The sequence below is a fragment of the Pelodiscus sinensis genome, chromosome 24 (assembly GCF_052426305.1).
Source record: "Pelodiscus sinensis isolate ZL-2025 chromosome 24, ASM5242630v1, whole genome shotgun sequence".
Taxonomy (NCBI): domain Eukaryota; kingdom Metazoa; phylum Chordata; order Testudines; family Trionychidae; genus Pelodiscus; species Pelodiscus sinensis.
This window is the reverse complement of record NC_143075.1, coordinates 22,067,861-22,081,561: the sequence shown is the minus strand read 5'-3', so window position 1 is coordinate 22,081,561 and position 13,701 is coordinate 22,067,861. Positions and strand designations below refer to the sequence as shown.

Here is a 13,701-nt window from a genome sequence, read left to right as displayed (position 1 = left end):
GGGAGTGGAAACCCCCTGCAGCGTCCGCCGAGACGTAGGCCTCCTGGTTTACCCGCAGGCGGCCCGGACAAGGGCCATGGTGCAGCTCAGGTGAGGCCGCCGGGCGCGGAGGAGTGAGAGCCGTGGCGCAGGGCGACACGCCACGTCCCGTCGCCAAAGGGGAACTTTGCTGGGAGCCACCGGCTGGGTTCTTCCGTTGCACTCGCCTGGGCTGCCGAGGGGCCTGCCCCAGGAGTTCTGCGGAGGCTCGGGGGGGGGCCGACTCTGCCGTTCCCAGCCTCCACCCAGCCTCCAGCCTGGCACCAGCAGGCTGAGGGGACATGGGGACGGTCGTGGTGAGTCCATGGGGGAGGGGTTGTATCTCTCACTCCCTGCCCGGGGGATCTGCGCAGGATCACCCTGCCACTCGGAGAACCTGTGCCGTGCTGGGCCGTGCCGGCTGAGCCTGGCCCCAGGGCCGCGTAACCGTGTCTGCTGCCCTCTGTCCCTCACCACCACCCTTCTCGCCGCCCTCCGGAGCCGCAGCAGCTGGGACACGGCCCCGTGGGAAAACCCTTCCCTGGGAGGCCAGGGCCGCTTGTTAATTGTTAACACGCGTTTCTCGCCAGCTGCTCCGCTCCCAGGCTGCCTGGAGGGGCCTTGTCCCCAGGAGGGGTGCTCCAGGGCAGGCACAAACGGGGCCCATGACGGGTCAGTATCTGGGAAGGTCAGGAGGCAGAGGACAGCCAACGCCAGGCAAGTCCCAGAGGGTCGCCCATTGCTGGGTCAGACAGGGGCCCCACCCTGGTGGGAGAGATTCCCCCCCCACCGGGTCTCTGGCACAAAGGGCAGGGGCCGTGCGTGGGACTTGACTTGGGGGGCAGTCGGGAGTGAACTTGGCACCATTACCTGACTTAGAGCTTGTCAATTCAGACAGCGGCCATAAGCCAAAGGCAGCGCGGGAGGCTCCAAGGGGAAGGCCAGTGCTCTGCCCCGCTCCCTCACCCTGAATCATAGAATATTAGGATACTAGGACTGGAAGGGACCTCGAGAGTCATCGAGTCCAGCCCCCTGCCCTCACGGCAGGACCCAGCACTGTCTAGACCATCCCTGCTAGACATTTATCCAACCTGCTCTTCAATATCTCCAGAGATGGGGATTCCACAACCTCCCTGGGCAATTTATTCCAGTGTTTAACCACCCTGACTGGTAGGAACTTTTCCTAATGTCCAACCTAAACCTCCCTTGCTGCAGTTTAAGCCCCTTGCGCTTGTCTTGTCCTCAGAGGCCAAGATGAACAAGCTTTCTCCCTCCTCCCTGTGACACCCTTTTAGATACCTGAAAACGGCTCTCATATCCCCTCTCAGTCTTCTCTTTTCTAAACTAAACAAACCCAATTCCTTCAGCCTTCTCTCATAGCTCATGTTCTCTAAACCTTTAATCATTCTCGTTGCTCTTCTCTGGACCTTCTCCAATTTCTCCACATCTTGAAATGCGGTGCCCAGAACTGGACACAACACTCCAACTGAGGCCTAACCAGCGCCGAGCAGAGCGGGAGAATGACTTTTTGTGTCTGGCTCTGAAAGGCCCGAGGCGAGCGAGAGCCCAGCACGCACATGTCAGAGGGTGACAGGCGCCTTCTCTGGGCAGAGGCCCTGCTAGGGCTGCCAAAGCCGGAGACGTAGGACAGAGCGCGGCCTCCCCCCTCCTCCCCGGCACAGTGTAGCCCTGCTGAGACTGCGGCCAGGTTCCCCCCTCTCAGGCCTGTGCAGAGAGGCCCTCGAAGCCAAGTAGGCGGCTCCCCCGAGAGCTGCTCCGGCAGCCGAGCCCTGGTGGGCGGGGAAGGGCTCAGCTCTGACTCCCCACCAAGGAGCCAGCCACCTGCTCGGTAGGGCAGGGATGGGCACTGGTTTTGAAGGGGAGCCGCTTTGCGAACTTCAGAGTGGCCTTGGGTGGAGGGGGCGGGGCCAGGAGACGGCGTGCGTTACACGCGATCGGCCGGGGTGGAGAAGAGCGTGAAGCCTTTGCCCCCCGCCCGGCGCCTAGAGAGAACCGCCAGCTGCTTCGAGCTCTGGGTGCCGCGTGTCCCTGGCGGGATGAGGAGACTTCCCGCCCTCCCCCACCTCCAGGCCAATCAGGGGGCTCCCCCCATGCCGCTGAGGAAGGAGGGACGCAGCAGCATCAGGAAGGGGGCCAAAGGGAGGCTTTCCCCTGAGGTCAGGGGGCGCCTCCCAGCCGCTGGGAAGGACCTGGGCTGGGGGAGTGTGCAAAGTCTCTGGCTCCCCCCGCATCCCTGCCACCCTACCAGGGACACGGGCCCCCCGGGCAGTGAGGGACTTCTCACACTTCCTTGCCCCTAGGCCCTGATTGGCTTGGGAGTGGAGGGGGGGCATGCGGAGTCTCCTCTCCCTGCCAGGGCGCATGGTTCCCTCTGGTGCCACGTGCCCCTGGCAGGGAGACGGGACTTGGCGTGTTCCCCGACCCCAGATCTCCATTGGCCTGGGAGTGGGGGAGCAGCAGGGTGGCCACGGGTGTGACCGACCCGCGAGGTGGGCCAGATCCGGCCTGCAGAGGGCCCTTCGCCCACCCCGGCTACAGGGCGTTCCAATGAGCCCGCTGCAGAGTCGTAGGTAGCCCCAGGCGGTCGCAAGGGACCCCTGAGCCGACCCCCCGTGCTGGCGTTGCAGGAGGGCCCGTGGGGAAGCGCTTGGCAGAGGCTGGCGGAGGAGAAGTGGGTATTTGGGCAACGGCTCGAGCGGCTGCTGTGGATGGTTACAGGTGGTTTGTAACCTGGATGCTAACAGCCACTTGCAGGGCGCCTGCCTGGCCTCTGTGGGTACGTCTAGACTACAGGGTTTTGTTGACAGAAGTTTTGTCGACGGATAGGGTGTGTCTAGACTACATGCCTCCGCCGACGGAGGCATGTAGATTAGCCAGATCGGCAGAGGGAAATGAAGCCGCGATTAAAATAATCGCGGCTTCATTTAAATTTAAATGGCTGCCCCGCTCTGCCGATCAGCTGTTTGTCAGCAGATCGGGGCAGTCTGGACGCGCCGCGCCGACAAAGAAGCCTTTCTTGATTGGCACAGGTATGCCTCGTGAAACCTCTCCCCTGTGTGAGGGGGACTGGGGGGCACAGGGAGCACTGGGGTGTGTGAGGGGAGGTGGGGGATGGGCTATAACCTCTCCCCTGTGTGAGGGGGGCTGGGGGGCACAGGGAGCACTGGGGTGTCTGAAGGGAGGAGGGGGATGGGCTATAACCTCTCCCCTGTGTGAGGAGGGGACTGGGGGGGGCACAGGGAGCGCTGGGGTGTCTGAAGGGAGGAGGGGGATGGGCTATAACCTCTCCCCTGTGTGAGGAGGGGACTGGGGGGGCACAGGGAGCGCTGGGGTGTCTGAAGGGAGGAGGGGGATGGGCTATAACCTCTACCCTGTGTGAGGGGGGCTGGGGGGGCACAGGGAGCACTGAGGTGTCTGAGGGGAGGAGGGGGGTGCGACCTCTCGTTAGCCAGTGGTGAGCAGAAGTGCTCGGTGAGCCGGGTTTGGCGTCTCAGAGCGGAGGACTCCGAGTTTTGGGCTGTAAGTAGCCCTGGTTCTAGGCAGTTTGCCCCTCTCAGCAGTGCCCCCAGAGCCCCCCGCTCCCCGTATGACACCTCCCCAGAGCAGGGGGCTACAGCGGGGGATGGTCTCCATTCCCCCAGCCCTCAGGCGTGACCCGCGCCAGGGCCCAGCCCCGCTCTCCCGCAGGGAGGCCACCCTCCCTCCCCAGCATGCGACCAGCCCGTTTGCTGAGCGAGGCTGTGGGCTGCGCCTGGCCACGTCCCAATCCGCCCAAGGCCGGGCAGGCGCGGGATGGGCCCGTTCCCTCGGTGTGACCTTGCACCGGGACACAGGGCGTTGCAACACCTGCTCCCGCAGCCCTTCGGCGCCGCCTTTTCCCGCAGCCCCTGATAGAGAGGGGTATTAAAGGGCCCTGGCTGAGCCCCTGGGACTCTTCTGGCCAAGATGCTGAGGCTGCTGATCCCCGTTCTGCTTGCAGCTGGTGGTAAGATGAGTGGCTCTCCGCTCGGCCCCCTGCACAGAGCTTTGTGCGGCCCACAGGACTCGCCGTGGGCCTCTGCCCGGCCACCCTGTGACCCACAGAGGTTGTGCAAGGCGCTGGCATGGGGACGGCCCTGGGGCCTGCTTGTGGTGTAAATGTGGAGGCAGGCTGGCTCTGGAGGGGGTGAAACGCTGGGCAGGTGCACGCAGAGAGTCTGGGTCTGGGGAGCCCCTTGGTAACTCCAAGACAGGGGGAGGGACCGGGGATGTCCAGGGTTGGGATGTCCAGGGTGAGCCGGCCCCACACAGGCCCAGCCTCCTGTGCACAGCAGAAGGGTCGGGCGCCTTGGCCGGCTGTGTAATCCACAGCGCTCTGTCTCCAGCCCTGAGCTGTGGGACGCCCATCTACGCCCCCAGCACCCGGGTGGTGAATGGAGAGGACACCGTGCCGCACAGCTGGCCCTGGCAGGTGAGTGAATCCAGCCCGTTTCAGGCGGCGAGGGGGGAGAAGGCTTGGCCCAGTGAGCTCTGTCTGCTCTCGGGCGGGAGGGACAAACCTTCTCTTTCCCCCTAAAAATTCAGCTTTGGTTTGTCTGAAACCTCTCCCAGGCTCGTTGGGTTTTGGTGCATTTGGCTGGTCAGAAAAATAGGGAAAAAAATGTCTTATCAATAAACTAGGGAAATACAACCAAGATGGGGCTACTATAAGGTGGGTGCATAACTGGCTGGATAACCGTTCTCAGAGAGTAGTGATTAACGGTTCACAATCCTGCTAGAAGGGCATAACAAGTGGGGTTCTGCAGGGCTCTGTTTTGGGACCAGTTCTGTTCAATATCTTCATGGACGATATAGATAATGACCTAGAGAGGACGCTTATTAAGTTTGCAGATGATGTGAAGCTGGGAGGGGTTCGACAGAAAGGGATCTAGAGGTCATGGTGAGCCACAAGCTAAATATGAGTCAAGTGTGTGATGCTGTTGCAAAAAAAGCAAACATGATTCAGGGCTGCATTAACAGGAGTGTTGTGAGTAAGACATGAGAAGTCATTCTTCCGCCCTCCTCTGTGCTGATTAAGCCTCACCTGGAGTGTTGTGCCCAGTTCTGGGCACATTTCAAGAAAGATGTGGAGAAATTGGAGAAGATCCAGAAAAGAGCAACAAAAATGATGAAAGGTCTAGAGAACAGGAGCTATGAGGGACCCCAGGCTGAAGGAATTGGGCTTGTTTTGGTTTGGAAAAGAGAAGACTGAAAGGGGACGTGAGAGCGGTTTTCAAGTATCGAAAAGGTTGTCACAGGGAGGAGAGGGAAAAATTGTTCTCCTTGGCCTCTGAGGATAGGACAAGAAGCAATGGGCTTAAACTGCAGCAAGGGAGGTTTAGGTTGGACATTAGGAAAAACTTCCTGCCTGTCAGGGTGGTTAAACACTGGAATAAATTGCCCAAGGAGGTTGTGGAATCCCCATCTCTGGAGATATTGAAGAGCAGGTTAGACAGACATCTATCTGGGATGGTCTAGACAGTACTGGGTCCTGCCACTCTCGAGGTCCCTTCCAGTTCTAGTGTTCTAGTCTAGTCTAGGATTCTTTGCCGTGCCCGGTGTTTTGTTTCGAAGCCCAGTTCAAAGTGACTCTTTCAAAATTGCTTCCAGTTTATTACAAAAGTGGTGAAACTTTTGCGAACATGCTAAAGCAAAAGGAATGCCTTTGACCCGTGGCGGGTACGTGGTCCTAGCCTGACCCAACAGCTTCACGAGCTGTTGTTTCTTCAACTGTTTAGAGTTCCTGAAAATTAGGGTTGCCAGATGGTTTCAACAAAAATACCGGACACACTTGACATTCCATCGCAATCGACACGACATCTTAATTAGAAAATACCAGGCAGTTCTATTTTCTCATTAATATTTTCTCAATTTGTTTCCCGAACTTTCTGCTCAAATACTGGACTGTTTGGTTCAAAACCGGGCACCTGGCAACCCTACCGAAAATCTGAAAAAACTTCACTTTGAGTTGATCCAAAATAATCCCTCCCCCCAACAGTGACTGAACCCTCCATTTTTGACCCAGTGACCTTCTCCCCAGGACGGGAGGTTGCGGGGGAGACCTGCAGGGTTGCTCTGAGCACACCAAGGGCTAAGCAAGGGGGGCGGGGGGGTATTTACCAGGCACCGGTGTCTGGGGCAAAGGAGCAGCGCTCACCACTGGTTTAATGCCTCACCCTGCAGGCCTTAGGCAACCCCCTTCCCCTGCCCCCACTGACCTTACAATCTGGGGGAGCAGGTCCCATGTCTGAGGGGCATGAAATTCCCATCTCGTGCCTATTGGGGTCCCCTGTGTGGGCTCCATGGCCCCTATTGACAGGCGGGGCGGCCCAAGGCCCGACCGGCACAAGATCCAGGGTGCACTTGGCTTATGGGGCTGCCTCTCAGCAGAGCTGAGCCTGGCTTGCTGGAATCCGGGCCCTGTCCCGCAGCAGGCTGGGCCCCGCTGGCTGCTGTGGCCCGAGGGATTCCTCGCCTGTCGGCCTCTCGGCAGGGTTTCCTCTCTCTGCTCGGCACTCGCCATGCAGCCCCTGGCGCCGGCGGGCACGGGGGGAGCAGGAAAGCCCAGCTCACTGGGAGGGGCAGCAGTGTGTTGGCAGAGCCCCTCGAAGCCCCTCCGCTGGCATGAGCAAGGCTCTGCAGGGGGTGCCAGGCGGGGGCTCCCCTCAGCTCCTGGGGCACTTCTGAAGAGTCCACCCGGGTCAGGCCCTCGGCACCGGCTCCCCCGGAGCTGCACAGGCAGGCGGAGGGCCATGGCCCCCTCCCGGCGTGTGAGGGCCGTTCCCAGATCACCCCCGCCCAGGCCAAAGCTGCCCCCGAGCCGCGCCGGCTGCTCCCATGAGGGGTTACGGCCTCCTCGATTGGGAGCTCCCTGGCGCTCCCCAGCAGGTGCCCTGTCTTGTGTCCTGGCAGATCTCCCTGCAGTACGAGAAGGATGGCGCGTTCCGCCACACCTGCGGGGGGACCCTCATCGCGCCCGCCTGGGTCATGACGGCGGCTCACTGCATCTCGTAAGCCTCCTCCCCTCCGGCGCCTAGACTGTGGGCGGCCGACGCCCGCGGGGTCCTGGGGAGGCGTGCCAGGGCCCCAGCTGCACAGACGGGCCATCTCCTGGCGTGGGAACTGCCCCTCGCATGGAGACCTCCCAGCAGATGTGTCCCGCCCCAGGTGATGGGCAGTGGGACCCGCGCTGGGCCCGGGCCCTGCTGACGCCCAGACAGAGCGGGCGGAGTGAGAAGGAGCCTGTAACTGGCACTTTGCAGCCAGGGACGTGTGTGTGTGTGTGTGTGTGTGTGTGTGTGTGTGTGTGTGTGTGTGTGTGTGTGTGTGTGTGTGTGTGTGTGTGTGTGTGTGTCCCCCAGCGTCAGTGTGCTGGCCGCAGGGCAAGGCAGAGCAGGATATGGCCTGTTCAAGGGCTGCCTAGTGCGGCTGGCCCCTCCGGATCCCAGCACCGGGAGAAGACCAGGCAGGAACGCCCGGCAGGGACGTGCTCCCCACACGCTGCAGTGGGTGCAGCCCAGCTGGCCTCTTTTGGCGAGCGCAGGTCCCTGGGCGCCCTGATCCCCAGCGGGACCCGCGCAGAGGCTGGGCCGGGCAGGGGCTGTCCCACCGCGCCCGCATGGTCTGGCCAGGCCCGGCAGGCTGGCCTAGGCAGAGTCGGGGGCCCGGGAGGGCTGCCAAGGGAGCAGGGTGATAGCTCCTGCCTGGCGGGTGAGACTCCGAGGGGCACTGCAGGCTGCCCCCCCAGGCTGCCGCCTCACAGGCTCTCGCGGGCTCCTTCCAGGGCCTCGCGCACCTACCAGGTGGTGCTGGGTGAGCACGACAGGAGCGTAGCCGAGGGCACGGAGCAGCACATCCCCGTCAACTCCCAGGACATCTTTGTCCACCCTGGCTGGAACTCCTTCTGCGTGGCCTGTGGGTAAGTCGAGGCAGGCCCGGGCCAGGCCTGGGATGGCAGGGCTCCCGGGGGAAGGGGGGACGGGGAGAGAAAGACAAACCCCCACAGAATGACCCCCGAGCCGTTCCCATGGGAGGGCGCTGGGCCTGGCGCGGTGCTCTGGCTGCAGCCTTCGGGCCAGCGGGTGCAGAACAGAACGGCTTTATCTGCCACGCTGGCCCCCACGCCCCAGCCTGCGGCTCCCCTCACAGGAGCAGGCCCTGGGCACGCCTGCGCCTGCCACGGCCGGGTCTGCTGTCTGATGCCCCCACCGGGGGCAGGGACCAGTGAGCAGGACTGCGGCCCCCCCAGGCTCTCTCTGCCAGGCTCCGTGCCATGGACATGGAGTGCCAGGGGCCGGTTTTTAGCCCTGTCTCCAATGCACGGAGCAGAACGGCTCCCACGTGTGTTCTCCCCGGGGCACCACCTGGAAGGCTGCCCCGAGAGCGCAGGCCCCAGGCCGCCCGGTCCTCAGCCCCACTGGGCGCCCGTCCCTGGCGCCTCGCGAGGCCGCCACTGAGCTCCTGCCCCGTCTCTCGCAGCAACGACGTCGCCCTGCTCAAGCTGTCCCGGGACGCGACGCTCAGCGACTCCGTGCAGCTGGGCTGCCTCCCGCCCCCCGGCCAGGTCCTGCCCAACGACTATCCCTGCTACGTCACCGGCTGGGGGCGCCTCTACAGTACGTGCCAGGCCGGGAACGGGCCGGGGCAGCCCCGCGGGCTGGGAGTCAATTGTCCCTCTGGCTCGCCCGGCCAGGCAGCGAAGATCCAGCCCTGGCGGCCAGTCTGCACAGAGGAAGGGCAGCTCAGGCCCTGCCAATGCGCCTCCCCTGGCCGGGGCTCCAGGGGGATCAGGGGAGCTGCCGAGCGAGTTCTGGGCCAGTCACCTCTCCCCTCTGGGCTGGCTGGGCATCCCCCTCCAGCAGGCAGGCAGCACTGGCTGGGACCCATGGGGCAGCCTCAGGCTGGGGAGGGAGGGTCCCTGCTCCCTGCTCCCTGCCCTCTCGGCTCTCTGCGGTTCTGCGGGAAAGTCCCGGCTGCCGAACGTCGCCTCTGGCCTGCCGGGTGCTGGAGATGCTCAGCAGCTCCGGGGCTCTGAGCGCGGCCTGGGATCGAGCCCCACATGGAGAGACGGGACTCGAACCCGCTCCCTGGGCTTGGTGCCATTGGGGGTGTCTTCTGCTTGCAGCGAGCGGGCCCCTCCCTGACAAGCTGCAGCAGGCGCTGCTCCCCGTGGTGGACTACGCGCACTGCTCCCAGGCGGACTGGTGGGGCGGCACCGTCAAGGAGAGCATGGTGTGCGCGGGCGGGGACATCCGATCCGGCTGCAACGTGAGTAAACCCCGGTGCCGCGCCGGCTGTCCCATGCACGCGCCTGCCGTGGCCACGCAGCTCTCCAGGGCCCACGCGTGGCTGTCAGCAGCCTTCGCGGCACCCAGCGAGCCGCACTCAGGCAGTGCAGGAAGGTGGCGGGAGGCAGAGCCCTCCTCTGTGTAAGCCGGTCCCTTTGGCCGGCAGCTGCCCGGTGGAGGCTGTGGGAAGAGCTGAGCAAGGCTGGCTCCGGGAGTGACGTGTCCGCCCCATTCCTCTGCTCGCCAGCTGTGGGGCTGGGACCTTCTGCAGGGAGGGAGGCTTCTACACCCCCTGGCCCCACCGGTGCCGCAGCCTGGGCTGTCGCCCTCACACGCAAGTGCCCCACAGGCAGGTTCTCCGGCCAGAGCAGCGGCTGGGCCCCGGCCAGGATGAGAAGCCAATGGGGCTGGAACCAGAGGCAGATGCTACCAACTGGCAATTTGCTTTGGGGGAGCCAGGGCGCCTGAGCGAAGCGCCCACGTGGGGACGCTCCCACACCCCTGCCCAGCGGGGGCGAAGCCGGGCCTGGCGTGGCCCACTCTGTGCTGCAGGGTCACGCCGCTGCCCTGGCATGTTGCCCTCTCGGTGCCGCCGGAGTTCCTGGCCTTGGGCAGGGGGCAGCGACTGGGCACGTGGCTCTGTGCGCTCACGGGCCTGGCTCTCTTCCAGGGCGACTCTGGCGGGCCCCTGAACTGCCGGGCCTCTGACGGGAGGTGGCAGGTGCACGGCATCGCCAGCTTTGTCTCTTCCCGTGGCTGCAATGCCCTGAAGAAACCCACCGTCTTCACCCGCGTCTCCGCCTTCGAAGACTGGATCTCAGAGGTGAGACTCCCGGGTGGGAGGGGTCCGCTACGGGGGGGGGGAGATCAGCTGGCCAGGCTGGCGCTGGGAGAGTTGCCGAGAGCATGTGAAGGGGAGGGGGCCCTGACAGACCGTGGGGAGGGGCCTGTGCATGTCCTCCTGGGCTCCGCACTGAGATCAGCGCCCCAGGCCCCATCCAGAGCCCACGGCCAGCTGCCCTGCAATCCACGCCAAGCCAGGGGCCCCTCAGCGCAGGTGACGTCACTTTGGGTCCCCCCGGAGCCTCGCTTCTTCCGGCAGCTGGGAACAGAGACACAGCCCAAACTGCGGAGCAGCTGAGCCTGGCCTGCCCAGGGGTTTCTGGAAGAGCCGGAGCCTGGAGGAGCTGGTCTCCGGCACAGCAGATACGGAGGCAAACAAGCTCGGCCGGGCTGGGAGTCGCATCTTGGGCCCGTGGCCCAAAGCCGCAAGCAGGATGCACACAGGGCTCCAGGACATCTGCCTTGGCTGTGGCTGCGAGCTCTGTCCTGCAGTGAGCGGGGGCTCCAGGCCGGCAGAAGGGAGGTGCTGGGAGGAGGCAGCGTGGCCTAGTGGTTGAGCCGACACCGTGCGTTCTGATCCCAGCTTTGTTGCTCTGGTCTCTCATTAACCCTTGGCAGCTGGGTTTGGATCTCGCTCCTCCCAGAGCTGATTGGGAGTGCGGGGGCCTGGCTCCCCCTCCAGCTACAGCAGGGATCGGGGAACAACTCGCCGAGTGCCACGCTGGCGCCAGCGAGGGCAGGCCTGGGGCACTAGAGTTTCGGTTTCCCTGGCGGGGATTTGTCCTTGGTGTGGAGCTGTGAGAAGGGCAGATGGCATCGGCGGGGGGAGGCCTGGTGCGGAGTGGGAGCCATGCCAAGGCCTGGCCCCCTCCAGCAGTGTCCCCCAAAGGGCAGGGCCATGCCGGGGTCGGGGGAAGGGTCCGGGCCCCTGTGCTGTCACGGCTCCTGGAGGAGGCGCCTCTGGGGGACCTGCTGGATGGGGAGAGGCTGCTGCGGCAGCCTTGAGAGCAGGGCCCGGGCAGCAGCCCCAGCAGGGAGTAAGCGGCCGGAGCCAGGGTCGCGGGACAGAGACTCGTGGCCTGGCCGCAGAGAGAGCCAGTTGGGGGGGGCTGCAGGACTGGGAGAGGGAGAACTGGGGAGAGATTGGGGGCAGGGGGCTGAAAGACTGGAGGGGGGGGAGCAGGGGTTGAGAGGCTGCATTCTCCCCTCGCCTTCACTCTTTCGCTGGGCTGGGGGTTGTGGTGCCGGAGGACACATGGGCTCCAGCTAAGGGTGCAGGCTCTGGAGTGGGGCCGGGGCTGAGGGGTATGGAAGGGGGCTCCGGGCCAGGGCTGAAGGGTATGGAAGGGGGCTCCGGGCCGGGGCTGAGGGGTATGGAAGGGGGCTCCGGGCCCGGGCTGAAGGGTATGGAAGGGGCTCCGGGCCGGGGCTGAGGGGTATGGAAGGGGGCTCCGGGCCGGGGCTGAGGGGTATGGAAGGGGGCTCCGGGCCAGGGCTGAAGGGTATGGAAGGGGGCTCCGGGCCGGGGCTGAGGGGTATGGAAGGGGGCTCCGGGCCCGGGCTGAAGGGTATGGAAGGGGCTCCGGGCCGGGGCTGAGGGGTATGGAAGGGGGCTCCGGGCCGGGGCTGAGGGGTATGGAAGGGGGCTCCGGGCCGGGGCTGAGGGGTATGGAAGGGGCTCCGGGCCGGGGCTGAGGGGTATGGAAGGGGCTCCGGGCCAGGGCTGAGGGGTATGGAAGGGGCTCCAGGCCGGGGCTGAGGGGTATGGAAGGGGGCTCTGGGCCGGGGCTGAGGGGTTTGGAAGGGGCTCCGGGCCGGGGCTGAGGGGTATGGAAGGGGGTTCTGGGCCAGGGCTGAGGGGTATGGAAGGGGCTCCGGGCCGGGGCTGAGGGGTATGGAAGGGGGCTCCGGGCCGGGGCTGAGGGGTATGGAAGGGGGCTCCGGGCCGGGGCTGAGGGGTATGGAAGGGGGCTCCGGGCCAGGGCTGAGGGGTATGGAAGGGGCTCCGGGCCAGGGCTGAGGGGTATGGAAGGGGCTCCGGGCCGGGGCTGAGGGGTATGGAAGGGGGTTCTGGGCCAGGGCTGAGGGGTATGGAAGGGGCTCCGGGCCGGGGCTGAGGGGTATGGAAGGGGGTTCTGGGCCAAGGGCTGAGGGGTATGGAAGGGGCTCCGGGCCGGGGCTGAGGGGTATGGAAGGGGGCTCCGGGCCGGGGCTGAGGGGTATGGAAGGGGGCTCCGGGCCAGGGCTGAGGGGTATGGAGTGTGGACAGGGGGGTGGGCAGCTCTCAATAAAGTGCTCCGAAGCCACTGGCCTAGTAGCGCAGGCTGACAAGCTGCTGCAGCCATGGCAGCCTTGTGGCGGGCTTGGCAGCTGAGGCGCTGCGGGAGGTGAGCTCCGATCCGCAGGGCCCCCGGGGAAGCCGCTCGGGGCAGCACGTTGCACGTGCAAAGGGCGTCAGAGGCCCCGAGGACACGGCTCCTGCAGCCGTCTGTGCGTCCTCCCCTGACCCCCGGGCTCGCTTTCCTTTCAGACCATGGCTAACCACGCGTGAGGGCCGAAGAGCCGCATCGCAGGGAGACGTTCCCAGGCAGCCAATAAACCAGTTGTGAACAGGAAGCCTGTGCCTGTGCTGTCTGCGTGAGCACCGTGGGGCTGGCATCCCCGGAGGGGGGAGGGAATTGAGAGGGGCCTGGCGCCTGCGGTGGAGGGGTTCCAGTCCCCCCAGCCCAGAGGGTGCCTTCAGCCCCAGCTCCCAGCCCTGTGAGGGGCAAAGAGCTTTGCATTGTGGCCGGGGCAGTAGGGCCGTGTGCAGGCCCTGCCTAGGGCACAGCAAGCTGGGGTCACTTTCCACCGCCCTCTGCCCCCGACTCCTGCGGCAAACCACGTGACAATGGGCAGATTAATCCCGGCTTGTCGTCCTGCAAGGCAGGTAAATCCGCCAGCGCTCGGGTTTTAGGGCTCGCACAGAGGCCAGCCCAGCAAGGCCCAATGGGACTCTCTCAGGCTAGCTCTGGCTCGCAGTCATGGTGTCAGCCACTGCTCACGGGTTATCAGAGCGGCGCCGCTGGGTCAGACCCATGGGCCATCTCCCCAGTGCCCTGCAGAGGCTACAGACACCCAGAGCCTGGGGTACATCCCTGCCCAGAGATGGGGGACATCCCTGCCCATTTGGTGACTAGCCACTGATGGGCCCAGCTCCCGTGAGTTTAACTAGTTCTGTTTTAAACTATGTCAGGGCACGTCTACACTAGCCCCCTAGTTCGAACTAGGGAGGCTAATGCGGGCGACCGAAATTGCAAATGAAGCGCGGAATTTAAATATCCCGCTCTTCGTTAGCATGTTCCCGGGCAGTCGCCATTTTTGGAAATTGACTAGCCTGGAATAACTGCCCGTGTCTACATGCGGCAGTGAAATGGGAGTTCGAAAGTAAAGCCCTTAACTCGAATGAGCTGTAATTCCTCCTGCACTAGGGGGCTAGTGTAGACATACCCTTAAAGTTCATAACCTCGTCTGC

The 13,701-nt window shown here is 64.4% G+C and overlaps 1 protein-coding gene across 2 annotated transcripts; it reads left to right on the top strand.

The window, feature by feature from the left end:
* The first annotated feature begins 305 nt into the window (after positions 1 to 305).
* Positions 306 to 12,803, top strand: CELA3B (chymotrypsin like elastase 3B). Of its 2 annotated transcripts, XM_075906386.2 has the most exons (8): positions 3,929 to 4,024; positions 4,404 to 4,489; positions 6,970 to 7,067; positions 7,841 to 7,975; positions 8,536 to 8,672; positions 9,182 to 9,324; positions 10,015 to 10,167; positions 12,718 to 12,803. In XM_075906386.2, the coding sequence occupies exons 1-8, from the start codon at positions 3,985 to 3,987 to the stop codon at positions 12,736 to 12,738; spliced, it is 813 nt and encodes a 270-aa protein (XP_075762501.2). In that variant the 5' UTR covers positions 3,929 to 3,984; the 3' UTR covers positions 12,739 to 12,803. The 2 variants fall into 2 exon arrangements, with proteins under 2 accessions (XP_089629221.1, XP_075762501.2); XM_089773095.1 differs by lacking the exons at positions 3,929 to 4,024; positions 4,404 to 4,489 and adding an exon at positions 306 to 335.
* The last annotated feature ends 898 nt before the right edge of the window (positions 12,804 to 13,701 follow it).